Source organism: Amblyomma maculatum, chromosome 2 (genome assembly GCF_055883805.1).
Source record: "Amblyomma maculatum isolate TAMU_Amacu chromosome 2, ASM5588380v1, whole genome shotgun sequence".
Taxonomy (NCBI): Eukaryota; Metazoa; Arthropoda; class Arachnida; order Ixodida; family Ixodidae; genus Amblyomma; species Amblyomma maculatum.
The window spans coordinates 192,307,023-192,334,693 of NC_139345.1; the positions used below are offsets into that span (position 1 = coordinate 192,307,023).

At 45.0% G+C, this 27,671-nt stretch overlaps 1 protein-coding gene across 1 annotated transcript in view; it reads right to left on the reverse strand.

Moving 5' to 3' along the window:
• Nucleotides 1-2,128: 2,128 nt before the first annotated feature.
• Nucleotides 2,129-27,671, reverse strand: part of LOC146200791 (uncharacterized) — a 46,334-nt gene continuing 20,791 nt past the window's right edge. Inside the window, exon 4 of the mRNA XM_084592430.1 lies at nucleotides 2,129-2,237. Coding sequence (XP_084448556.1) covers nucleotides 2,129-2,237 — 109 coding nt within the window. The remainder of the gene's footprint in view (nucleotides 2,238-27,671) is intronic.

Consider the following 27,671-nt stretch of genomic DNA (forward strand, 5'->3'; position numbering starts at 1 on the left):
CATCCTTCACGTTAAACAATGGCCTCCTCGTGAAGAAGAACTTCGCACCCAACAAGGCCGCGCAGCTTCTCATAGTGCCTAAAACCCTTCGGCAAGAAATTCTGCAGGCGTTGCACGTTGAGCCCACAGCAGGCCACCTCGGATTTGCGCGCACGTTGCGTCGAATCCAGGAGAAGTATTACTGGCCGCGACTGCCTGCCGAAGTTGCCCACTACGTGAAGACGTGTCGTAAGTGCCAACGACGCAAGACGCCGCCGATCAAACCAGCAGGACTACTAAACCCGATTCCGCCCCCAATCCTGCCCTTTCAAGAAATTGGGATGGATCTCCTCGGCCCCTTTCCGTCTTCGTCTATGGGTAACAAGTGGATCATCGTGGCCACTGACTATCTTACCCGTTACGCCGAAGCAAGAGCACTACCAAATGGTACCGCGGCAGAAGTCGCCAAATTTTTTGTCGAACAAATTCTCTTGCGACACGGCGCCCCAGAAGTGCTCATCCCGGACAGGGGAACGGCGTTTACTGCCGAGTTGACGCAAGCCATCCTGGAATACAGTCACACAAGCCATCGACGAACAACTGCGTACCATCCCCAGACCAATGGCCTTACGGAGCGCCTGAACAAAACGATCACTGACATGATCGCTATGTACGTCGACGCTGAACACAAGACCTGGGACGCCATCTTGCCGTACGTAATCTTCGCGTATAACACGGCAGTCCAGAAGACGACCAGAGCGACTCCGTTCAAGCTTGTGTACGGTAGGGAGCCCACGACGACGCTCGACGCAATGCTACCGCACGTAACCAACGAGGACAACCTCGACGTCGCCGCCTACCTGCAGCGTATAGAGGAAGCCCGACGACTCGCACGGCTGCGTATTAAAGGCAACAAGCGCACCGACAGCCGACGCTACAACTTACGACGACACCACGCAGAGTACAATCCAGGAGACCAAGTGTGGGTTTGGACACCTGTTCGCCGTCGCGGAATAATTGAAAAGTTGTTGCGTCGATACTTTGGGCCATACAAAATCATTCGCCGCGTCGGCCCACTAGACTATGAAGTCATTCCCGACGGAATGTCAGCATCACAACGGCAACGCGCACGCCCAGAAACTACATGTTGTACGAATGAAGCCATATTACGCGCGTTAAAGAATGTGTGGTGTTTAAAATTTGCAGTGCTTATGTTTAAGTTCCTTTGTTTTGGAACATCGAGGCGATGTTTTTTTTAAGGGGGGAGTAATGCCGCGAAAACAGTATTTGTTGTTTTTTAACAGCCGCCGGCATACAGGCTTATCACTCTGATTCTGGACCGCTTGCGATGTTATCTAGATTGTTCTGTGCAGCCTTTAAATTGAGCGTTGCCGAGTGTGACGGGCATTCTTTGTTCGACGATCGACGAGCACGTTTGTTTCTTTCGCCGCCGCCGAGTTGCTTATTTCTTTTGCGGGCGCAAGTCAGCCCAAATAAAGAGTTTCTTTAGTGCAATCATCGACCCCTTCATCTGTTTCGTCGACCTCGTCACCACTACGTGACAATATCTTCGGACATGCGAGTAGTGCACGTTGAACTATAGTGTTAATTTTACATGTCATCCCCATTTAGCGCCAGCTCAACGAAAGAAAAGTTGTATCTGTCATATGCTGCGCATTCGGAAGGCTCAATCTCTTCGCGGCATCAGCCAAGAGTGCACGTCTGTGGACTTTATTTGTCACATTTTTGGGGTTGTCAACAAATCCTGTTGATTCTCACGCAAGAATGTTTTCACTAAGGATTTGAGTTTTAAAAAACATTCTTCTATGGGATTGAAACATGGGCTGTTGGAGGCAGCATTCTCATAGCATGGCATTCTAAGGCGAGGATTGCGCTTTCGGCGCAGCTATGGCTGCCGCGATGTCAAATGTGAAACTGCTTGCTAATCAAGGTCTTGTTCCCATATTTTCTGTGAAGCTTCAGTAAAGAATTCATTAAATACGGCGCAGTGAATTTTTTCAACTACCCTGTAGTCAAGCAGTCCATCTAGGGAGATACAGGCCAATATGTTCACATTTGCACTTTTCGTGCTAGGCAAGAGTCAAACCTCTGGCCCACCGCGCCTAGATCTGGCGAAGCTTCGAGAACATCACACACTGTAGTTTGGTTCGTCCATGTAGTAGCGGGCTACAGTGGTTCCGTAGTCCTCCAGCCATTGGGCGTATCCTCGGTGGTAGCGCTTCACATCACAACGGTTCCTTTCCATTGGCATTGGCGTGGCAAGCTTGAGAGTGCAGCCATGCCCGTCGAGAAGGCGGTCGATAGTGGATTTACTGATCTCAATTTCCGGAAACGGTTTTATGAGACCACTCCGGATTTCAACCAGGGTTGATGACGGATTACTGCCAACAATATCACACAATGCACCGTTGATGTTTAGGCCAAACGCCTGGACCGAGCCACCGCACTTCTTTGTTTGTTTTCTATCAGTGGCTGCAATAGACCAAACAGTCTTTATGTTTATGCCAAATGCAGCAGCAAGCTGATTCAGGTCTCCACCGCGCCTAGCTACACCGATCATTCTTTTGCAGTCGGCTGGGGACACATGCCGGTAAGTTTTTTTGCTCGTTCCAGGTAATTTTCCTGGCCGCCCTCATTTCTTGGAGTTCTCCATCTTTGTCAGCTGTTCAATACGTGCCATTATTCACTCCCGAAAAAGCATAATCGCCGATACATTTCACGAAAGAAGAAGGAAGGACCGAACAGACGTTGTGTGCCGCGCGCGATGCTTAATGCTTTCGGACGTCTGCTCTCTCGGCTGGGAAACGCTCGTGCTGCCGTCTGCATCTACTGAAAAAAAAAAAAAAAAACGCTCTTCGAAATATACGTACATTAAGTAAAAACATTTATTTCTCTGTCTCCACATGATAGCTCTACGTAAACACATTTTGCTTTCGCTGTCTCATTCATGCTGTGCCTTGGCGGCAACCACTCCGCGCTAGAGTACCTCGTCTCTAAGCGAGAAAGCAACAAAGCATTTTGCAGACACCCTTAGCAGACGGTAATATTATTGTGTACAGGCAGTATTGTATACACTTCTCTTCTTTTTATTTCAGAAACTTCAGAAAATTTTGGCGTTTCTCTACTGAAATAATATATGAATATATTGGCTTCAGCATGATTGCAAGCAGACGACAGTATAGGGTCGTCTGCTAACCCCATATTCTTTCCCAGCAGCAGCTGGCTGATAGGGTGGCTCCATGGTGGTAGCTAAGGTGTCTTTATTTTTTATTCAGGCTTAAGAGTCCATTTTTGGCATCGTGCAGCGGTAGCCACACGTACAACACAACTTCAGAAGCCTGCTTGTGAACACGAAGAAATAATTCCTCTTAGTATCCCAATATCGCCATTTAGGAACACGCATGTGTGCATCTTCCGCAGGAGTAGAAGTGTGATAGAATCCCACAGATTCATTTTTACAATAGTTCCGCTATATTTCACCAGGTTACGCGGCTCAGAGGATCCTAAAGGCCAGTTGCCAGCCGTGTAGCGTGGACGCGTATTCCATCGCTCCTCCGATTGCACGTGGCTACCGGAAACGGACGGACTGGCGGCAGCGGGAGCTTCCGAAGCGTCAAACAGATGAGTTCTTTCTTTTATTAACTTTATTTCTCTTTCAGCTAGTTAGGTTAGGTGCAGCCTAAAGAATAGATTCTAGCTCTTTGTCCTAGCAGCCTGGTTTTTCGTGCCGGCAGCTAGGTTTTCTCGGCGTTCATGTTTTAACTATTGTGTTTAGATAAATTATTTTTTTGCTGGGCTATTGGCTTTCGCAGAATTGATTTTGACGTGTGTTTGCTAGTCGTTTATAGTGTCTTCGTTTGGCAATTTGTATATTCTGAGAATTCGTAATACATATAGTTCAGTCGATATATGCTTAAGATGTGCAATCAAAAGAAGGTAAAGTGTGCTCAGTGTGAGGCGCAGGTTAATCTCAAGGAAACGCGTTTTGACTGTAGGTGAAGCGGAAGGCAGCGACTTTTTGTGTCGGTGTTTCGTGGTGAGTGCGCGCTTAGATAGATTTGATCAAGAAACGGGCAATTTAGTGTTTCGTGTGGATGATTTAGAAAATGAAGTACGTTTGTTAAGGGCACAAAATCAGAAACTGCTTGGACAACTTCCTCAAATGAAAAAAAAAAGGCCGACTTTATTCTTGGAACCAACGAGGACGAACATTCAAGTGCGGGCCACGTGGCTGGGACCAGCACTGGCATTGAAGGCGTAAGCAAAGTAGGTCAGGCAGATTTTGTCCTTGGAAACAACGAGGACGAACATTCCAGTGCGGGCCGCGTGGATGGGACCAGCACTGGCATGGAAGGCATAAACAAAGTAGGTCAGGCGGATCCGAACCGACAGAGCTATATAGAAGCAGCTACTAAGAAGCCGGAAAAAAAGAAAGAAGTAAGGAAGAATGAAAATCCCAGAGAGAAGGACACAGATAACCGAAAGCAGGAGCCAACAGTTAGGAGAGGGAGAGAGAAGGCCCAGGTGCTTATCGCCGGAGATTCTAACATGAGCAGGTGCAAGCGAGATATCTTGGAACGTGTAAAGGGTGATAAGCGAGTGTTAGTTGGAGCCTTCCCAGGGAGCACAATGAGGGCAGTGCTGAAACAGAGTAACAATAGGCTGTTGAAAAATTCCGCAGAGCGCAGTATGGTGATAGTAGCCGCGGGGCTAAACGATGTCCTAAATGGTGACGCTGCAGCAGTGGTGGAAAGTTTAGCTGAGGGAGTTGATGATTTCAGGGAGATAGCACAGCAAGCGCAGATAGGTGTATGCACATTACCGGAGGTGCTGGGATCGAACGGAAAGCTGGAAAAGGACGTGGTGACAGTCAATCAGGACATAAGGAAGTTAAGCCTGGAGAAGCGTTTCGAAGTGGTTGAGGTAAACAGGGAGGTGCTTAAAGCTGGTTTTGGTAGGGCTTTTCAGCGAGACGGCATTCATTTTAACAGAAGGGTGGGAGCAGAGATCGGCTGGCACCTGGCAGGTAGGGCTGTAGCTTTTTTAGGAGGTCCGCGAGGACTCCGTGCACAAAGGTACTTAGAAGTGAAGCAGAAAAAAGTATAATAACGGAAGCTGAGCCCCCAAAAATGGCAAGGAGGAGGTCGAGAAAGAAAAGTACAAAAAAGAAATTTAACACTAGGATTAGCTACATAAACATGTAAGGAGGTAGAAAAAGACCGAAATGGCTAGATAGAACAGCAGTTGAAGGATGACAAAATAGGTGTGTATGCTCTTTGCGAGACTCATCTCAGGATCCGCCGCTTATAGAAGGCTACATCTGGGAAAGGTGCAACAGAACGAGAACGGAAAAAAAAGAGTAGAGGGGTAGATATGTTGATACACCAGGGAACAAATTGGCAAAGAAATTAATCATCTTATAAAGAACATATCTGGGTATCAGGAACAATTTCCGGCATAAGGACATGGCTAGGGGTAGTTTATTTAGGAACAGGACACCAATGCAGGCAAGAAAACAAGGATCTTGTTGAATGTCCCAGTGACGATATAACCCAGTTTGGAGACGGGGCCAATGTTATTCTTCTGAGGGACATGAACGGCCACATCGACGATCTGGATGGATACACGGATTGTAACGGGAAGCTAATGCTAGATTTCTGTGAGCGACACGATCTAGTTATAGTAAATAGAGAAACAAAATGTGAAGGCCAAATCACGTGGGAATTCCGCAACAGGCAGACGACCATTGACTATTGTCTAATGTCGCAGAAAATTTATAGCAAGGTCACAAAAATGGAAATAGACGAAGAAGGGGAGTGTAGTCTGGGAAGTCATCATAAACGTATTAGTTTGCAGATGGGACCCTTGATGAAAAGAGAAATGAAACTTAGACAAAAAGTAAACGCAAAATTAAACAACGATCAAATAGCGCAGATAGCAGTAGACATAGAGAAAGCAATAGAGAAAAGCCCCATGAAAGACTGGGATTATGAACAGGTAGAACTACTCATAAGGAGGGAAATTCAGGAGGTTAAAGTAGCAAACCGCTGGAATGGAAAGAGGAAGCCACGGAGCTGGTGGAATAAGGAAATCAGGGAAGCTATTGAACAACGACGGCCTGCTTCAAGGGAACACCGAGTGGCAAAGAAAGCGCAGGTATCTCCGGAGGAAATCGACCAAAAATGGGAATCATATGGACGAAAGAAACTTGAGGTATAGGTCCTCGTCCAAAGTAAAATAAAACCGTCTACTGATCGCTGGATGGCTGACATACACGATGCCTCTAGAGGCGGAGCAAGAAAATTCTGGAACCTTATAAGCTCTCTAGGGAAAAAGAATCAAAGAAAGCGGGATCGGATTCAAGATAACGAGGGAAATTGTTATAAGGGAGACAACGCAGTGAACTACATTACATCAGTTATAGCCGAGTCATTTAAGAGCGACGATAGGGTAATCTCCGCAAATCAGAAAGCAACACAAGGTAGCAGAATACAAAGCAGCTTAGAACTGACCAATCTAAACTGGAAAAGGGCAGAAAAAAAATATTCCTAAAAACACATCTACAGGGATAGTTGGACTTCCGATCAAGCTGATTAATGAACTTTCTCCAAAAAGTAAGGAAACGTTGCTAAAAGCTCTGGAAAGAGTCATAACGAATAAGCAGATTCCGGACAGCTGGCGGCAGAGTAAAATGAATTCGATTTATAAAGGAAAAGGAGAAACGATGCACATAAAATCCTAGAGGCCGATTACCATAACTTCTGTTATGTACAGGTTGGCCATGCAGGCGGTGTAATTAAAGGCGCAAGCATGGGTAGAAAGTACCAAGATACTCGGAGAACTTCAGAACGGCTTTAGAAATGGCAGGCGCTTAGAGGATAGCCTGTTCGTGCTTACCCAGTGCATCGAAATATCTAGAGTGGAAAATAGACCTTTATATTTGGCCTTCATGGACATAAACGGGGCGTACGACAATGTAACCAGGGAACTCCTGTGGAACATATTAAAAGAAGAAGGTATCGGATATGAGATAATAGAGTTCCTACAGGAAATATACCGGGATATAACATAGTAGAAATTACATGGGAACGGATAAAAAGTACGGAAGGTGTCAAAGTATGCAAAGGATTAAGACAAGGTTGTCCTCTATCAGCGCTGCTTTTCATGCTTTATATGATAAACCTGGAACGGAGGATACAAGAGAGTAACCTAGGTTTTAACCTGTCATATAGAATAGCTGGAAAGGCGGTAGACCAGCGCCTGCCCGGTTTGATGTATGCAGACGATATTGTGCTGCTAGCTGAGAATCTGGAAGAATTGCAAACTCTCGTTAAGTATTGCGGAGACAAAGGGGACGCTCTAGGCTTCAGTTTTAGCGAAGTTAGGTCGGGTCTGACGATTTTCAACGACTTAACTGATCAGGGTCTTAAAATACAAGGCCATGAAATACCCAGAGTAGCAGAATATAAATATCTGCGGGTATGTGTAAACGAAGGATTGGCATACATTGGAAAGCATGAGCAATCACTTAAGGCCAAAGGGCGAAGGAATGCCGGGATAATAAAGCATAGGGAATTGTGGAGATACAACAGGTATGAGGTTTTGAGGGGTATTTGGAAAGGAATTACGGTGCCCAGACGTACTTTCGGAAATGCGGTTTTGTGCCTAAAGTCAGAGCTACAGTCGACATTAGAAATAAATCAGAGAGCCGTTTGACGATTACCACTAGGTGCCCACGGCAAAACCACAAATGAGGCTGTACAGGGAGATATGGGCTGGGCATCTGTCGAAGTACGGGAAGCTCAGAGTAAAATATTATATGAGGAAACCTTAGGAAATTGGACAGTAACAGATTGACAGCTAAAGTAATTAAATACTTGTACTTAAAAAGCGTTTACTCACAATGGAGGAAAAGAACTAGGAAACTAACTAGTAAGTATGCTAGTCACAAGGACGGAGAAATAAAGAGCATTAAGCAACAGGTGAAAAACACACAAGGTGAAAATTGGATAAATTCGATGGAGAAGAAACAGAGTGTGGAATTATACCGAAACTGGAAAATGCAGATCAGGAAGGAAGCTTTCATTGATAACTCAACAGGCAGTGTCCTACTTTGTGAAGCTAGATCAGGGTGCCTTAGAGCACGTAGCTACAAAAAGAGATTTAACAATGAAGATGACGCATGTGCTGTATGTGGTAACTCCAGTGAAACTATTGACCATATTATACTCGAATGTAATGGTATCCATGCGGAAGTTGATGCAGGCGCAATCACTGTTCCTGAAGTTCTGGGGATTAGAGATACCAGTGGCCGGGTGAATAAACCGGCGGTGGAAGCTAGCAAAAAACGGCTGGAAGATTGGTGGCTTAAAAGCAGAGAAGTGACATAATGTTAGTAATGTAGAAACAAAAATTTTATAAATAAAATGATGGTATAGTTAAACAACCTAAAACAATAATTAAGATATAGGGAGAAAAATGAGCATGATAGCTACTGCTGCCACCCCGTTTCAAAGGGGACGCTCCTATATTCCATCCATCCCATACATACTGTTGAGAGAACGGAATCACGTGGAGTAGGATATGGGCGTTCGAAATAGCGGAGGGGAGCGCGTGGTTTGGAAACATTTGCACCTTCAGACGCTCGTTTGTGCACACGTAACAGCTTTGCTGTCGCTTACTAACCAACTATCTTGTTGACCTAGCGCGTTGAACGTGACAAAAAAGAGCGCGTAGCAAAGAGAGAAGACACGCTGAACGCGCCGTCTGCCAGAAAAGCCTGCGCGCCCTACTCTTGTTTTTTTTTTTTTTTTTTTTTTTTTTACGAAAGCTTGCCATAACGCATATTATAGAATGTCTGCTTGATATTCCCACCGGCATGTTACCGACCGCCCCAGCTCTTATCCTTCTAGGGGAAAAAAAAAACTGATTTATTTACAGGAAGGGAAAGGCGCAGTAACTGTCTCACTTGTTTTCTGTGGACACCTCAACCGCGCCGTAAGGGAAGGGAGGAAGATGGGAGTGAAAGTGGATAGAGAGAAAGAGGAGCCGTAGTGGAGGACTACGGAGTAATTTCGACCACCTGGGGATCTTTAACGTGCGCTGACATCGCACAGCACACGACGCCTCTTCGTTTCGCCTCCATCGAAACGCAGCCGCCGAGGTCGGGTTCGAACCCGGGTACTCCGGCACAGTAGTCGGGCGTCTTACCACTGCACCACCCCGGCGGGGCACCTTCTAGGGGAAACCTTCTCCAATCTCGCTAAGTTATGAGGGAGGGGGAATGCAAACGGGGGAATGAGGGCACGTGTACTTTTCCTTAAAGAAGATGCTAAGATGGGAACTGCAGAGCGGGCATCAAAAGGGCTCGAGCCTGGTGCGGGGCGCATTAGTGTTTGGAACTTCGTGTGTGAGGTGGACAACTTTTCTCTGCTCAGCGTTCTCAGCATCGTCTTGTGTCCAATGTATCTGGAGGTGTATCTTTGTTTTTTTTTATTGGGTGCGTCGATTTCCTAGGTTACACCTAGCGTCTTCGTCACTTTCTTCAGTTGTTCTATGGCGCTAAGGAGTCTGTATAGATGTGGGCTTCTGTTATGGAACCTAATTTATTTATGGCCTCCATAGCATCGCGGATTTCATAGAGTTCCATCACAAGCGGGTCTGGGTATTCTGAAACATATTCTTTATGTACCTTTAGTTCACTGTGTGTTGGACTAGTAGCTGCTGTTCTGCCGCCATTTTCTATAATTGATGCGTTCGTATATGCAATGCAGGTGCCTGGAAGTGCATCAACCAGAGGTCTAGATGTCAGCTTTTCTTTGTGACGAAGCCGAGTGGTCTTGTTTGTCGTAATAGCTGTGAATTCCCACGGAGGGTGGTCAGCCACTGGTGGTGTTTGAACGGCCACTTCGTTGTACATGAATGGCATGGGCATAACGTACTTTCGCTTCATATCCCTTGTTGCCTCTCGTTGTTTAATTCTGTCAACGTATTTATCTGTGAAAACTCTTGGAGAATAGGGATAGGAGTAAGTTTTGGTAAGGCCGTGATAGTGCGCATAGCGTTTCTATTTATTGTTTCCAATTTCGTCCACTGCCGCCTCGTGAGGCTTTAGTTGTTGTGGCTGCAGGAAGAAGGAACAGGAAATGCACGGGCCTGCTACTGGCTCTGTAGCTGAGCCACCTCCGCTGCCTCGTGCGGACAGAAGAGAAACTAGAGAAGAAATAAAAAGAAGAGGGAGAGAAAGACGCGCGCCGCAACAGCCGTCGTCCACCACCTAAGCGGTGGCGGGTGCGATGACGGTCTACAACAGATAAAAATTCGGTGGCAGGCTAGCCCCCGCCGCAAGCGACGCTGACCTACCTACACTCTAACAGAAACACTGGCTCATATGAGGAGTAACTCACAATTTGGTCCTCAAATCCGGCCGTTAGTCCGAAAAAGGACCAAGTGCGGCGACCTGAGTGCCGTAGAGGCGAAAGTTGAGTACTGGCTTGAAAACAGGAGAAACGGGAAGACGAACGGCTCACTTTATCCCCGTTTGCTTTCTCGCGTGTGCACATGCAGCATCAAGCGAAGTCTCGCGGCACAAAAATAAATTTCGCGAAACTGGGCATGGCCGCCCTGAATGCAGCGGCACGCGCTGGTGCGCGCCTGTCTTGCGACCGGCCGTGAACTGTGCTCCTATCGTTATATTCAGTGGCCTTATCATGCATACCACATATGCCGCGCTTGGCGAAGCGTCCGTGAAGCGTACGGGAAGCTTGTGGTCGAACAGAAACAGCTCGGCAGTCGATCTTGTGTTCCATGCATGGTTAGTACATACATGAAGGCAGCTACGTCCAACGTATCCATTCGGTTCTCGTAAAGATACGGCGGAGATGTATAGGATAATGGCTATATACACGTCGAACATAGTACTTATATCCACATTCCACTTGCTACGCGTGAATGAATCATGATATTAGCTAGACTTGACGACTCTCGATTAGATTCTATGAAGGGTTTGCCCATTCTAACATAGTTGCAGATCCCGGCCTTCCTTCAGGGTTTTGTGTGACGAGCACACACAGCCAAAGGCGACGCGACGTACTGCAACAGCTAGCATCGAGATACGCACATTCACGAGCTGCTTTCGCTTCGCACTAATCTATCACCTCGATCAACCCGTAATGTAAGCGAGCTATTCCTAGTATTTACGCCTGCAACTTTCTCTCGTCATTTAATTTTGCGCAAATAGAGTTCAAACCCCCGCACGCTCGAGGTTAGCGTGAACCGATAGAATTGGCTCCGCTTTCACATGAGCGGAATATTTGCAACGCCGGCCTTCGATAGGCGGTAGAAAATGTGCGCTGCACATTTAGTTGCAGAATCTGACTCTTGGGATTTTGCAGAGGGTGCCACGCAGCGATCGTTGCTACAACCACCCATTAATATGTTCCCACGGCTGTCCTACTCTGTGGCGCATGAATGCAGTCGAGTACGCTCCCTCCTCAGTGCGTTGACCGGCAGTTCGGAGCTCGCAATACCGCCCCCGATCGCATTGTCGTTTTATTTTCTTGCCTATTGGGCGCTTCCATATCGAGTTTTGATGTGTGCAAAATAAACGTGAGTTGTCGCCAAGCACTTGCCCTGTGAATATCGTTCCTTTCGCGTTTTTATGCATATATATGCAGCGTCGAACGTACTACGTCCGCGGGCTCTAGAATAAAACATGCAGTTTCACGATATTGTCACGCTACTTTCGCTTCGAGGGGCTGCAAGCATTTGTACAGCAGTACGGGAAGGAGAAGTTTCATCATTTCTCCTTGATCATGCACAACTCAGTGTTTCAGGTGTGGAGAGTAGCTAGTTCGAACAGTTCGCCTTTCAAGTCCGCGGCCAGCGCTGGACCGGCGGAGAGATTTTTTATGCTACACCGCTGTCTTGATAGAAAACAAACTTAGGTGGCGTTTGATGTTCAGCTGGTTTTTCTGTGCCCCGTAATGAAAAATAGCGCCTTCAAAAACGCGCTAAATGTTCAAAAATATTCAAAAAATGTTTTAGAAAATCAAGCAGGCATCAAAACACAGCATAGAGGATATTTTAGATCACCGTCGCCGAATACACACTCACACTTCACACAGAGCTTCACACTTATGAAAGAGGATAAACTAATATGCAAAGAGTGGAGATGAACTAGCAATAAACCATTTGGGAGGAATTCTTTATTTAGCACTTTCACTCCAGGTTGTCTTTAACAAAAAAAAAAAAGCGGCTGACGCTGACAAACAGTTCAGCACTGCAGTCGAAACCAAACACCTGCACGTCTTTAGAGATCGGTAGAATTGCCTTCACTGTTTTCAAATTTATGCTAGAATTTAGAAAAGGTCTATTTCTGATTGCTAGGACATTAGAGCCCTATGACAGTGCTCTCATGTGAATAAGGACCACACCAGACCAAAGGCTTCTCTTATAGTATCGCTAAGCAAGGAGATGCTCCATGAAATTAGGAGACGCCTGCTTTTGGGAAAGAGAGCCATGGCTAGCCTAGACCACCTAGTAAAGAGCAGAGATATCAGACTGCCAACCAAGATCCGTATAACTCGTGCTATGGTCTTTCCAGTTGCGATGTACGGATGCGAGAGTTGGACTATGAAGAAGGCTGAACGCCGAAAAACTGACGCTTTTGAATTGTGCTGCTGGCAGATACTCTTGAGAGTACCTTGGACGGCCAGAAGATCAACTCAGTCGATATTGTCGGCCATAAACCCTGACCACTCATTGGAGGGTCAAATTCCAAAGTTAAAGCTCAGCTACTTTGGTCATCTGATGAGACGAGAGGAGTCGCTGGAGAAAACTTTGATGCCGGGAAAGATTGAGGGTCAAAGGAGAAAGGGTAGGCAGCGAACGCGATGGTTAGATGGCATCTTTGAGGCGCTGCAGATGAAGCTATGTATTATTAGGAAGACAGTGGGGGACCGGAAAGCTTGGCGTGATATGATCCATAGGGTCACGAAGAGTCGGACACGGCTTAACGACTTAAATGAACTGAACCAAGGTATACCTAACAGTGTTGTGTTGATTTTTATGGATCATAAGTGACTAATGCTGCCATGCGCCAAGAACAAGGTAATGTTTTAGAGCGCAGCTCTTTGGCATCCGTTCCTGGGTTTCGCGGCGGCGTCGTCGGCCTCGTAACCAGTTCCGCCCCCCTTTCAGCCCCCCAGTTCAAGCCGGCGCTTCGGCTACCTGAGCCTCGCAGGAAGAGGGGCGAGGGGGATACACTCAGCGGCGAACGATGGGGACAGGAGCGAACGCAGTAACCAGAGAACACGAGGAAAGAAGGGAAGGGGGGTCGCCGGAGGCAGCGCTAGCAACGACTGACTGATGCCGCCGCTAGCGAGTCCAAGGTGTATATACTCCGCCATGGCGAGTCAAGACAACGTGCTGCGTAGAACACCGTCGCCGCCATGCAGAAAGAGGAGCCCCCCCCTCTCTCCTAAGTGGCAGCGAGAGTGCTCTCCGGTTACCGAAACGCCGGCTCGCGGATCACGGTGTGTGCATCCCGTTCTCACTCGCTTCACTCGCTAGCGCCGTCAGCTAATCGGCATTAGACAGTCGCTGCTATCTGTTCGTCGCGCAAGTTCCTACGGAACCACGCGCTGCTTCCCGCAGCCTCCCGATAGCTCAATTGCTCTCTTCATTTCTCCGACCACAAAGCTTCTTTCATGGCAGCCAGTAACTGTTAGTTGAGTGCTTCGTGAAGGAATGCGTGTGAAAAATAAAAAAAAAAGTTGTCTGTAATTATACATACGTGTCTTGTTCGAAATCTTTGCATAAATTTGTCGAAAAAATGAAACAGCTCATGAGCTGCGCTCCAATTTCGCATTAGGAAGTAACGTAATCGTGGGCAATTTTTTGTTTTGCATAATGACTAAAATGTTCTTTAGGATGCAGCTTGTTTAGGAACATTGCTTCCTTTAGGAAACCAAAAATGCAGGGAATTTGGACTAGTGCAGTCTGTCCTAGGATCATGCTGGGATGGAAGGGGATCTTTTGCGAAATTGTACAAAATGTTTTCATCTTATTTTCTCGCGTCTGGTACATATGAAAGTACGATATGATTACTGCTAGTTGACCTCCCCTCTTTGCATATCGGTTTGTCATTTTTCATACCTATGCTCTGTGTCTCTGTGTGAAGCTCTGTGTCAGGTGTGGGCGTGTCTTTTGCGAAGACTGTATAAAATGTCCTCCATGATGTGTTTTTGATGACTGCATGATTTCCATTCCTCAATGACAAGTTTGAGAAACTGCAGTTTTTTGTTTATTTCAATCTTCCAAGCATTCTGCACTTTCATTCTCAAATTTCTTTCAGGAAGCTTCTTGGTATCTTTATGCAGTATATTCACCCTCTATAATTTACCTTTGCGGCTAGGTAGCCTGGTTATTTTTCTTCAGCACCTTTCAAGACAGCTGTCCCACGTTCATAAGTGTAGGGCTTCTGACGACTGGAACTCCTTGCAAGTCATAGAAATAAGACTCACAATCATGAGCTATCTAAGGTATGCATATACATGTGCATCGCTCAGTGGAATGGTGTTAGCACACTGTTAGACCAGGTCTTGTAACAACAACCGCTGCCAGAGGTGGTTCTTTAATGGGGTGTCATGTAACTGCAGGCACTGACAGAACTCATGATCATAATATGTGATGATGCTGCCCTTGCATAAATGTAGGAATACATTTCAGAATATCCAGTACACCACTTGACCATTTGCCACCAATGTTTGTGCGAAAATGTCTTTTTCGTGCATGTTAACCAGCATGATTAACAGACGGACCCTGTGCACAAGCCAAAAGTGCCACGAGTCAAATGTCATGAGGCCATAGGACATGGCAGGAGCTGCTAACTCAAACTTGCAAAGTTACATTTTGAAATATGTTCTGGGACGTTTCAGCTCCAAGTACGAAAGGTTAATTATAGGTCATATAGGCACATTTGTACAGTTCGGTTAACACAAGCCTTACAGAGGTATACGTCAAGTTGTCTTTGACATAACACGGCAGCCTATGACTGCATGCTAATGAGTATGTGTGAGATAACAGATGAATTAAGGAATTAGTGATTAAGTGTGTAGCAAAGGACATGTGCAGACATGAGAAAAAGTGGTAAACTCCACGCGCAGCAAGAAAACGCCCTCCAGATTTTTCTGACAAAGGAGTTATTTCTGAGATATGCATTACGTGTCCTCCGCGATATAGTTGCAATCTTGGTCAAGCAGTTTTGTGTGGCACATTCTTTTATACTGAAAAAAAATGCAATCGTTGCGGTTCACGTGGAGTATACCACTTTTGCTCACGGGTGTACATTTACGGGAATCTACACTGGTACCCGCAGACAAGAGCCGTTAGCACTGGCACATCATACTCTTACAGGCGGAGGTTAGGTGTCTCCTTAGTTTTTGTCTACTCAAGGCTTAGGTCATTTTATTCGTTCTTCCAGATGAGGAGGATAGAATATGATAGCATCAAGAATGCCCAAGACCATCTTTAACGAGGATGCTGGTCTCAACAGCATAAAAAATATTTCACAGAATATGGGTGACTAGCAGTGCTAGAAAACGTTGAAGATAAGCGGAAAGGCATGAAATCGAAATGCAATGAATGCAGAGATGTGTTGCGAGGCGATAAATTTTCATGTGCGACATCTGTCTCCATTAGTTTGATCAAGTGATTGGCCAAAGTAAATGAGCCTTGTGGTTTTGTGAGAAGTGCAGTGTAGTAGCATAAATGCAACCTTGCCCATTAACATCTTGAGTGCAGTAAGTGCATCGTTTTGCTTTTGTAAGATGTTCATGGTTTCCATGCAAACATTGTGAGGACTTTCTTTCTGGTGAATGCTGAAATGTGAATATAATGTGCAATAAAACTAGTGTTTTTTGCTATTCACTTTTTCTTACATGAACTCTGTCATGGACTCCACAGGCCAGAAGGAAATTTAATGGCATGCTTTTTGTTACTTGACCCCATCTTGTTGGCTCAGTAAAGAGTGCCCGGCTGCAGCAGAGGCATTTCAATAGAAACAAAACAATAGACTGTCATGCACCGTGCGGTGCCAGTGCTTGTAAATGAACCCAGATGGTTCAAATTATGCCGGAACCCTCAAATATTGCGTCCTCCATAGCCATAGTTGCTTTGGGATTCTAAACCATATATTATTTATCACATCATAGTCTGAGTAATACCCTTGTTACACGGGCAGAGTTAACCGCGGTTAGCGTAAGCGCGGTTACGCGAAACCGTGGTTAGCCCATGTTACACGGCGGACCATATATATGGTCACGCTTGGCAGTAGCGGTGGCGGCAACAGCGATCAACCGGCACCTGTATAAACCTACGTTCATGTTACAGTGTCACCGGAGAGCCAGGCTTCTCGAGGGCTGCTGACGTCACCGGACAATCTGTGGAAATCATCTTCGTTGAGGCAGCTAGTAAACAACACCCCCTGTCCAAGCGGACTACGCCCCCTGTTCTATCTACAAAAGCCTGATGCATCGCAGCAGTTCTTCACACGCTTGGCAGTAGCGGTGGCGGCAACAGCGATCAACCGGCACCTGTATAAACCTACGTTCATGTTACAGGTTAGTCTCGCTCTAGTTACTGCATTATTTTCACGTAATTGCCGCTGCCGTTGCTGCCACTGCGTCGCGGAAGCCTCTGTGTGTTCTCTTTCTTATAGCCATGACAGCCTTGCCTGATGATACATGCCTTGCTTGCTATCAGTTTTTTCAAGATGGAGATGAGATGATGGAATGTGCAAAGTGCCGTCAGTACTACCACCTAGGGAAGTGTGCGGGCATCAGTGAGCATGCGTATAAAAAGAAAAACATTGAAGCAAGACAAACCTTGAGATGCCCAACATGTCGTTTATCGCAAACCCGCACTGATGAAGGACAGCACTCAAGTCCTCACTCTCCTGTCCTAACTCAGCAACTTGCTGAGATAAGTAAAGCCCTTGCTGCTCTCACAGTAAAGGTGGATGACCTCTCATCCTTAAAACAAAGTGTAACTAGCATTGAAATCTCTGTCAAATACATGTCGGACACATATGATCAGCTACTTTAAACATCAGAGAGGCATGAAAAAGAGATCGATGCTATTCGCAATAGGGTCGATGAAATTGAAAAGGATCACAGCACAGAAGAAATCGGAAAGTTGAAGCTTGAACTGAACGATATGGAACGGTACAGTCGCTGCCAGAACACGGAAATTCGCGGATTACCCCTATCAGTAAGTGAAAACCTGTTCGTAAAAGTGAATGAAATTGCGAATCAGCTCGATGTACCATGCCTCACAGAGAACGACATCGAAGGCCTACATCGTCTGCCCGCTCGATCAGACACGGTTCCAGCTGTGCTTATCAGGTTTGCGAAGCGGGCGACGAAAACAAATTGGATGGCTAAGCGTTCAGACCTTAGGGACGGTATCTACTTTGTTGACAACTTGACTGCTTTAAATAAGAAGCTTTTGTGGCTTGCGAAATCCGCAGCCAAAGAAAAGGGATATGAATTTGTCTGGACAAAGGAAGGGAAAGTGTTTGTTCGAAAGGAAGCAGGTGCCAGTGTCATCAGGATTGGGCGTGAAGAAGATTTGAACAAGCTTGTGTAGTCCGGCCTCGTATAAAAGTTTCATACGAGGATCCCCCCCTTTTTTTTCTTACCATGTCTTATTTCAATACCACAACATTTAACGACTTCCTCAGAAATTCTAGCTGCTCTTTAGACAAGTCTTTACCTATTTATCATTTAAATGCTCAAAGTTTGAAAAATAAAATCGAGCGCATTGAAGGCGAAATTAAATCACTGGTGCACGAATTTGATTTTTTGGCATTTACGGAAACTTGGTTCAGCTGTCCGGAAGATGTTATGCCAATCGTAGGATATGAAGAGGTATCACAGTTCGGGGCAAACAAACGCGGAGGGGGAGTATCTCTTTTCATAAAGAACCACCTACGTTTTGACACAATGAACATATATTCACTTGTGACTGGCCGTTTTGAAGTTGTTACTATCCTGTATCATAATATAGCTATCATGGTAGTGTATCGTCCTCCTCATAGCGACGTGTCTGTGTTTTTAAAGGTTGTTGAGTCTTTTTTGGAATATACCAGTCAACACAAAATGTATGTAGTACTACTTGGTGACCTGAATATCGATATTATGAGTGTTAGCCAAACACAAATCAGATTATTGGAAATAATGTTATCTTTTGGTTGCGAAAATATTGTTGATATGCCTACACGAATAGGCTATCAGACAGAAACCCTACTCGATGTATGTTTTACAAACTTTTTACCTAACAACACCATGCCTGGTGTTTTCTCTTCGGGAATAAGCGATCATCTTCCATTTTTTGCACTTTTTTCGAATGTGAAGGCAGCGGATGCTCCTGTTTACATACGTAAAACCTATGACCAAAAGAACATCGCTAAATTTTGTTTACTTATGTCTGAAATTAGCTGGGTCGATGTATTCAAAGCGGAGAACTCATCTGCCGCTTACAACGTATTCATAGAGAAAACACTAGATGCGTTTAACAAGGCGTTTCCAATTGAAGAATTTAAGAAATGCAGGAAGGCAAAAAAAGAGTGGATCTCACGGGACCTTCTAAAACGTATTAAACAAAAAAAATAAGTTGTTTAGACGATTTCTTGGAACACGTAATCAAGAACATTTGTTAGAGTTTAAGACGTTTCGGAACAAATTAAATCAGGATCTAAAAAAGGCAAAATCGCTTTTTTATCGCCGAAAGTTTTCATCCATGCATAATGCTAGATCCCTATGGGAAGGAATCAATAAACTTATTGGAAGAAAGCGACATGCTCTTCCTTCGGAAATGCAAATCGATGGAGTTCTTTATAGCGGTGCCTCACTCGCTAATAAACTTAACGACTATTTTTAAATGCAGGAAATCCCACTTCATATACTCTTCTCTCAGCTGTAACATCTGTCGATTCTTTTTTGTTTCCGGCATGTCAGAGTTCAATATTCTTATCTCCGGCATCAGAAGATGAAATTCTCTCAATTATAAACTCAATGCGTAATACATGCTCTCCTGGACCAGACGGCATTACTGCACTAGCCGTAAAAGCTGCTGCTACATTTATTACCTTTCCTCTCATACATATCTGTAATCTAATGCTTCTTACAGGTGAATTCCCAGAAAAACTGAAATCCACCCGTGTTACAGTAATTTTCAAAGGAGGCAATAAAAATTACCCCCGTAACTATCGTCCTATTTTCGTACTACCTTTGTTTTCGAAAGTTGCAGAGCGAGTTATCTTTACGAGGGTATACAAATTCCTGGATTCTAATAATATAATTTGTAAGGAGCAGTATGGATTTCAGCCTGGAAAATCCACGCAGGCAGCACTGCTCGAAATCAAAAATAGTTTGATTAATAATATTGAACTTAAGCTTTTCACTGTCGGTGCATTTCTTGACTTTTCCAAAGCCTTTGATTCGGTCAAGCACGACATTCTGCTTCATAAATTGCAGAGATATGGTACTCGTGGAACGCCTCACAGGTTACTGCAAAGCTACTTATCCAATCGCACTCAGTACACACGACTGAACAATGCCGTATCTGAATCAGAAATAATAAACTTCGGTGTTCCGCAGGGATCCATACTGGGGCCCCTTCTTTTTATATTATATACCAATGACATAGTAAATATTTCAAATATTCTAACATTGTTTTATACGCAGATGACGCAAACATTTTTTTTTCTGGTTGTGATCTCCGCGAACTAGAGCGTCGCACCAACTCCTGGCTACATGAACTGATGCTTTGGCTTGCTGTAAATAAATAGAAATTGAATGTTAAGAAAACTAAATTCATATTATTCCGACCTAAAAATAAGCCTATAGATTATCCCATTCAACTCCGGTTTAACGATACCCTGATTGAATCTGTAACCTCCTGTAAATTCCTGGGCGTATTTTTCCGTAGTGAACTAGGCTGGGGAGACCATGTAAATTATGTTCGCCTGCCGGTAGCTCGGTCAATTGGTGTGATCAATCGTATCTGACACCTAGCTGTTGCCCTTGCAGATAAAAAAAAAAAAAGTTGTATTTTGCCCTAATCCATTCTCAACTGGTGTACTGTAATCTCATCTGGGGGACTTGCAACAAAACTTGTTCAGACAGACTATTTTCTTTGCAAAAAAGAGCTTTACGCGCTTGTTCCACAAACCCTTCAAACGGCGGCCACTCATTTCACGCCCTACATATTCTTCCAATCCCTGTGTGCCATAAGTATTCTGTTGCTGTGCATATCTTTCATAAAATTAAGCAAGACATCACATCATTTAGAAATACATATCTGAACAGAAATACCGGCTACAGTCTGCGTGTTACCTCTCTTGTTTCCACTCGCGCCCGGACTAACTACGGCACCCAACATACAGATACCCAAATTAGTATAGTATGCAATGCCCATCCTTCAATAATTGATGATGCTATAAACACTAAAACTATTTTTCAATTTAAAAAGAAAATGAAGTTGCTTTTTTCCACTTCTTAGGAATGCACCAAATCTATCTGATTTGTAGTGCTTGTCGTATATTATTTTGTTTACAATTTGTGTCGCGAATTGTAGCGTTACTGATGTACTTACCTTGTTTACGATGCCATGGTTCTTATATACTTTCTTATAATGCCAAATATAATCTATGAGATTTTTTTTTCCTTCATTGGTTATGTTTTGTTTTGTTTTGTTTTCTTGGTGAAACTTACCTTGACCTTGTCCATCCTTCTGCCATTGATGTGTGACCCGGGGTGAGGCCTCGTCAGAAAGAATACCATCAGCTTCTTCCTTTTGCCTCTTCCCGTGGGCATGTTCTGTGTACATGTTTCATGTCCGAATAAACTTATTATTATTATTATTATTATTATTATTATTATTATTATTATTATTATTATTATTATTATTATTATTATTATTATTATTATTATTATTATTAAGGATGTGCGATGCAAGGGTGTGCGATGCGAGGGCGTGCGACGTGTGCACGGCACGAAGGCGTGCACACTGTGAGGACTTTTGTACCCGTGTGTGTGTACGGCAAAATTTGTGCATAGCTATCAACATTCAGAGTGCATGGATGTGGGCACTCAGTGCAAGGAATGAGTGCACTCTGGAGGTGCAAGACATTACTTTGATCTCAGACGAGAGACATTCGGCATGGGAATGCTACCATGCTATGGTGACTCTGCATGGTTGCAAGGCTCCTACATCAGACCTCATATTTGTGTTGCGCATAATACTAATATGCCAGCTTTAGGCCTTGTGCAAGACCTCAATCAGTGTCTGCTACAGTTATGACACAAAATGTTTTGCAGAACTGATGCTCTCCATGAGATGAGTCTCAAGTGCAAAGAATGCAAGCTTCCAAAAGATACATGTGGTCACCTGGATTGGCTTTATTGGCTGATACACCGTGGTCACAAAACATCTGCTTTCGGTCCACAAGGTTCAAGCTTGAATACAGGTTTCCTTCTTCAGCTGCTCTTGGCCTGTTGGATTCGAGCTTGGATACAGGTTTTCACTGTGCGACGTCTGCAAAATGCAAAAAAGGGCAGGACACTATTTCAAAATCCGAAAATTCAGCTCATGTCTTTACAAAACAATCTGAAAAAGGGGTAAGTAGGTGCTCTATTATTAATTGATAACAATTCAAAAAGTTTTGATTCTGAACTACAGAAATCTGAGGAACTGACACGAGAATACAGGCTGTTCAGCATCAGTCCATTATAAAATCTAATACCTTAGTCGAACAGATATTTCAAGGATCTTTGAACCATATCCTATCAATCAAAGACATTTGAGCACTGCTTCATGGAAATCTACAATAACTAGAGTGAACAGAGCAGTGCAAAACTGGAGATTCAAATGGCCTTTGAGAAATAGAAGTGTGAATTCTAGGATATGGCTTAGCACACAGGGCTAAGGAATAAAACCAAACCTGAAAGAATACGCAATCCTACATATAGATCATAGAAGGAAAACAAAATTGCACACAGAACAGTGCGGAAAGTATATCATCATTGCAACTTGTACAAAAACAGTTGATAACACATATCCAAAAGTGCACGAGTATTACTTGAGCCCTGCAGCGAATTATCGATTGCAACAGCGGGGGTACAAGAGCTTACAGTGAGATGATGGAATCTTTCAATGGTGATCGAGAATGCCATGTAGAAGTCACACAACTCCCCCAATGTTTACTAAAGGCTTGGTTAGGATTCATGACGGCCCCTCAGCCTTCCTTCCAATAAGGTCTTGAGAAATACCCTAACCACCCGAGGCAGTGGAAACAGTGCATAGGGATCAGGTTAACTGATATTCACAAACATGCCTTGACTAACCCCTTTACTCCAAGCGGTCATCGAGACCCCTTTTTTTAAATGAAGCTCCACTTGAATTGCTCCTCGAGTGCATGAGAAAACCGAGAAACCGAGAATCTATAAGTGGCAATGACACTATTACAGGGATACCTAGACTTCCACTTGCAAACATGGGGCATCGCAGCTTTCAAACACTGTGCAGACTTCGTTCTACTGCATACCAAGCCTTTCATGAAAGTGGATACAATAAGGATTCACAGACCCACTCTCTGAAGCATTGGCTCTGAGAACCTCAATTTGACTCGAAAATACTGAAACATCGATCCAAGTACGACCAAGACAAGCCTCCTAAGTTCCTGCGGCTGACGTTCAGCATGGATAACTATCGCCAGTTGCAGATTTCAATGCTGTAGTTGATCATCGCATTACGCAACTGTGGTGTAGGCACATTTAAAGTCATCACCAGATACCTTAGCAACATTTCAGAGCATGCCGAGTGCCAAGTTACAGAAAGCATTTGATGGCTAACAGCAAATGAAGCATGTGGAGTGACCACTGTAGACAGTGGTGCAATTGCGGGGAATGTCATATTATAAATAGGAAGACAGCGACGTACCGGAGGTGCAGTTGTGCCATGGAACATCTGTGCTGCACACATCAATGGCTTTCTGATTGCCTCAAATATACCTGCATGTCTAGATGTAGTGCTGAAGGGAGGGGGGGGGGGTCGCTTCTGTCGTTTTAGCTGTGGAGAGACATTTGCAGTTGGTGAAAGGTATGGCTTTGCAAGTGCGCTTACAATTATAGCTCCTAGCTTGCTTGGAAACAGAAGCGGCATTTGATTCTGGAACGTCAAATTTGTTGGCTCGGGTGCATGCGTTATAACATGCTTCTTTGCACCTCACATGTGCTCAACGCTATCCGCTGAGCACTCAGAGGTCAAATATCCAACTAGATCACTAGAGTTCGCAACAGTTCGAGCAGTTCTCAATGCCTATAATCCTGTTCTATATGAGCCATATGTCACTGGCAGTGAATGTTGATAGACGTGAATTGTTTTCAGCCATTTTTCACAGCTGCCTTGTTCGTGCAGTCTGCGAAATATGTTTTACTAGACTGTGACTTTTTTTAACGTCCAAATGCGACTCAGGCTATGAGAAATGCTGCTGTGGGGGACTTCAGAAATTTCAACCACCTGGGGTTCTTTAACGCGCACTGATGTCGCACCGCACACGGGCGTCTTGCTTTTAGTCTCCATCGAAAAGCGGCCGCCACAGCCTACTAGCCTGTGACTCTTGAGGCAGCTTGTGGATGCTGTTCACAAGGACTTGACATTAAATGAGCTTGTTACATATAGTGGCATGCACTTTCCGGGCCAAATTTTGGCCTTATGGCCCATTCGGTTGGGGGGACGAGAGCAGAGGCGCCGAGCAGTACAGAGAAGTACAGGAGCATGCCGAGCGAGGGTGTAAATGTCCTCCCACGGGAGTGCTCTCTGCTTGTCGAGAGCAGTGCGCCACGACCATTGTGACTACGCTTCCCTCCCCAGCATTCTCCGCCTGCCCGCAGTAGCAGCAGTTGCAACCCAAGGAGAAGCAAACACTCCGTGTAGAACTGCTTGCTTTGCACGCCTTTGTTCTCACAGTGCGGCGATCTGCCTCCTTTGGCCCTTTCGACGCCAGCAGTGACTCCCAAACCTGAGCAATGCTTTGCAGACGCCATTTTGAGCGTCACCGACCGAGAAAAAAAAAGATGGCGCGGATATAACGCTTTATGTCATGCGACGTCCTCTACACTCGCTTTACACGAGGGAGCAGCCGGGAGTGCATTCAGGTGCTCTCAGCGAAGGAAAAGACCTCCTCCTCTACCACTGGAAGCCAGTGATTCTACTCCTGCTCTATCACTGGAGGGCACCCGCTTGTCTGAGAGCACTTTCGAAGTGCTCTCGAGGGCGCCTGCTCTCCCACTCAAATTCGCCATTAGTCTTGTCCCCGTATGCCACTTGTGCTGCCTGGAGGGGAGAAATATTTCTAAAGGGTATGTCAGAGGAAATGCTGAAAAGCATTCAAGACTCTAAACTTAACCTTAAGTAGAGAAAAGACTGTTTTCTTCACTTTATGGAGCTGAGGTAGCGTCGAGTGGAGACATGTTTTTGAATTCGGCCACAAGGGTAAAATTGTAATTACTATTCCACACGCAAAACACTCATGTCCTAATGTCAAGTCCTCTGAACATTAGAGAAGCAAACTTGATATTCACAGGCTAACAGAACATGTTTCCCAGGCTGCATAAAAAGGCAGCTGTGAAAAACAGCTGAAAACGCTTAATGTCAGGCAAAATGTCGCTGCCACTGTGATACTATTCATGTAGAACATGGCATATGCATTGAGAAATGGTGTGAAATTTATTTACCAAATTTGTTTATTAAGGTTTAGTTTGAAGTTGCTGATACACTTGGTATTTGACCTTGCAGGGTTCAGGGGCGAGGGAAGAAAATATGCGTGCTTCTTCGCTATATATACACCCAAACCAACAAATTCAACTCGCTGATTTCAGTTTCCAAAGCTGGGAGCCACAATGGTCACTGCACATGAAAAGCGATGCCTTCTGCCTACCGTGAATATCTCTCCACAGAACAAGTGAATCAACCGCTTTGACAGCATCGTGTGTCCAAAGATGTACATAGTACCCTGATGTGACAAGCAAGCCATTGATGTTGACATTGTTCACAAGGCTCAATCGCACTACTAGTGGCGCCAGCTTCCTTTATACGTACTTGCTAAGACCAAAAATGGGAAGACTGCAAAAATGGGGGGAGACTGCGTTTGTGTGCAAAAAGGGGATGGGAGATGCTACTTTCAGGCAGTGTCTGCTGCGTCCTAATCTAAACATCCTAAGCATAAACACATGCAGCAGCAAGCATGCAATGCATGTCTGAAGGTGTGCGTCCATCGAGATCTCTGCAGGCCGCCACCGAGTGTTCTCACTACGTCTCTATAGCTAACGCAAAACTGATCTCCATGCCCACCACCAGTTTTCTCTCAGCACCATCGGAGCGCTGTTTAAGTTTTTTAATGCAAAACCATAACTAGCCCTTTTACACATAAGTTCGTCCGTGACCATTGTTGGCTGCGTTGGTTCCGAAAGAGAGCAATAATGCCATTGTTGAGCATAGAATAAGGCATGCGGCTGAGCTCAATAAGAAGGATCAGATAAAATGACATTTGGGCAAAGCCTTTAACCTCAAGTGCACTGTGTGGCTGCCCTTAGCTGAGATCTAAAGCGAAGCCAGCAGAGCATCTATATCTACTGTGGCTGCATTAGCTGTGCACCGCTGTCTACAATAAACGTAGTACACCAACTGTTTTCGCAGCCAGCGACACCACCTCTTGCTCGGCTAAAGTCTGCTTTGATTGATTTCTTGCTTAGCCAATGATGCTAGTGTGGCCTCTGATGGAGAAGCTCGAAATTATAATGCGGCTGCTGATTCCTTGGTGCCGGTTCCGCAAAAGCCATTCTTTTGCAGGCAGAAGCCCCTTATCGGAAGATTTAGGGCAGTGATCGTGCAATCAGAAAGTTTGGTCAAAAATCTGAAGTCTTCTAGAAAATCGGAAGGGTTGGCTGCAGGTATGTACGCAACATGCCTTCCCCACAAGTGTGTCCTTGTCTGTGGAAGCCACCAAGCAGAGTAAACTTGCTATTAGTCCTCAAATGTGTACCGTAGCTCAGCACTAAGTAGGTTCTGAAACATTGCTCATACACAGTGACAACTTAAAATGTGCAGCACGACATATGTATGTGATGAATAATTACAGCACTGGAGTTAGTGATAGCCCATGATTATGCATACTTGTTGTCAAAAGCTGGGATGTCAAGAGGGATGCCAAAGCCATACCCAGAAACAATAATGTGCCAGAAGTTCTAGCTTAACCAGGGTTGACCTGGGCTGTCACTCAGCCAATGCTACAGAGAACCGATCTGTGCATACCCACTGTATCCACTTTAGTAAAAAGCTTGCGAACCCACAGAACGAAGCCCACAAAGAGATCAAATGATAAGATGTGAAGTGTTTACAAATTGAGTGCCAGTCTATGAGCCCTCAAGGTCACATAACTGCCAATAAATTAAAAGCAGGCATTCAGGGCTTCGTGGAGTTGAAGTGAATGTATTCTTATGAACTGAAGATTTCCTGTCACTATACTCAATCTCACAAGCTGTCTGCTGCACCTGGCCCATTCGAGATCATATAGATTATTGTAAGTAATTGTGCTCTTAAGTGCCTCTCACCCCTTAAATTGGCCAGGGTGAAAGTAGGAGCTCAATGACCTTCTTGGACCCTTTGCAAAACTCAATGCGTCACCTATCTTATATAGAAAAATCCTTGTGGGAGAATATTTTGCACGTCCTGAGTGCACAGTCACGTGACACATGGGTGACGTAGCCTATATGTCACATACACATATCTCCTACATTTTTTTTCTTTTACAGAGGCATGCTGCTCAGTCAAAAGACGCGATCGCGGGAATGTAGTGCGCACCGATTCTGTGCGTTTGCAGTTTTTTGTTTTCGTTCTGTTTCTTCCGATAGTTTGGTGGGACGGCTGGTATGCAATGCGATGCGGGGATTCTGGAGTCGTGAGTCTGCTTTTTCGCAGCATGCCGCAGGGATAGTGCGTTTGCTTTCTGCAGTCTAAAAAATGTGCAAGAGTACTTGCCGTGTGCGGGGCTGCATATATATCGAGTACCCGTGTGTGTTATTTGCGCACACGCACGCCCATACGCGCCCATACGCATACAGTTTTGTAGTGGCGCAAACAAAAGTAATTCTGTCAAGACGGAGCATCTTCTAAAGGACACGTAAACTGACGTTTGGATTAAGCAATGGAATTATACGAGATGTTTCACATATTGTTTGCTTTATGTGGTTTAACACCCCAAAGCGACTCAGGCTTGTACCACATGAGGGGCTTAACTCAAGGTACAAAACCGACTCATGTGCGGACACAGAAGCATTCAAACCTTCGGTGCTACAAAAAAAGCAAGCGTGCATACGGCTCTGTGCTTTGCCGAGGCAGCTCCAAGCCATCACTCACTTGAAACCGTGCTGTCTGCATTGGCCAGCCACTCCCCCCCCCCCGATTCTTTCATCCTTTCCGCACTGCTCAGTAAAAAAAAAGCAAGCTTGCATAATACTCTGTGTTTTGCCGAGGCAGCTCCAAGCCATCACTCACCTGAAACCGTGCGCGTTGGACAGCCTGCCCCCCGATTCTTTCATCCTTTCCGC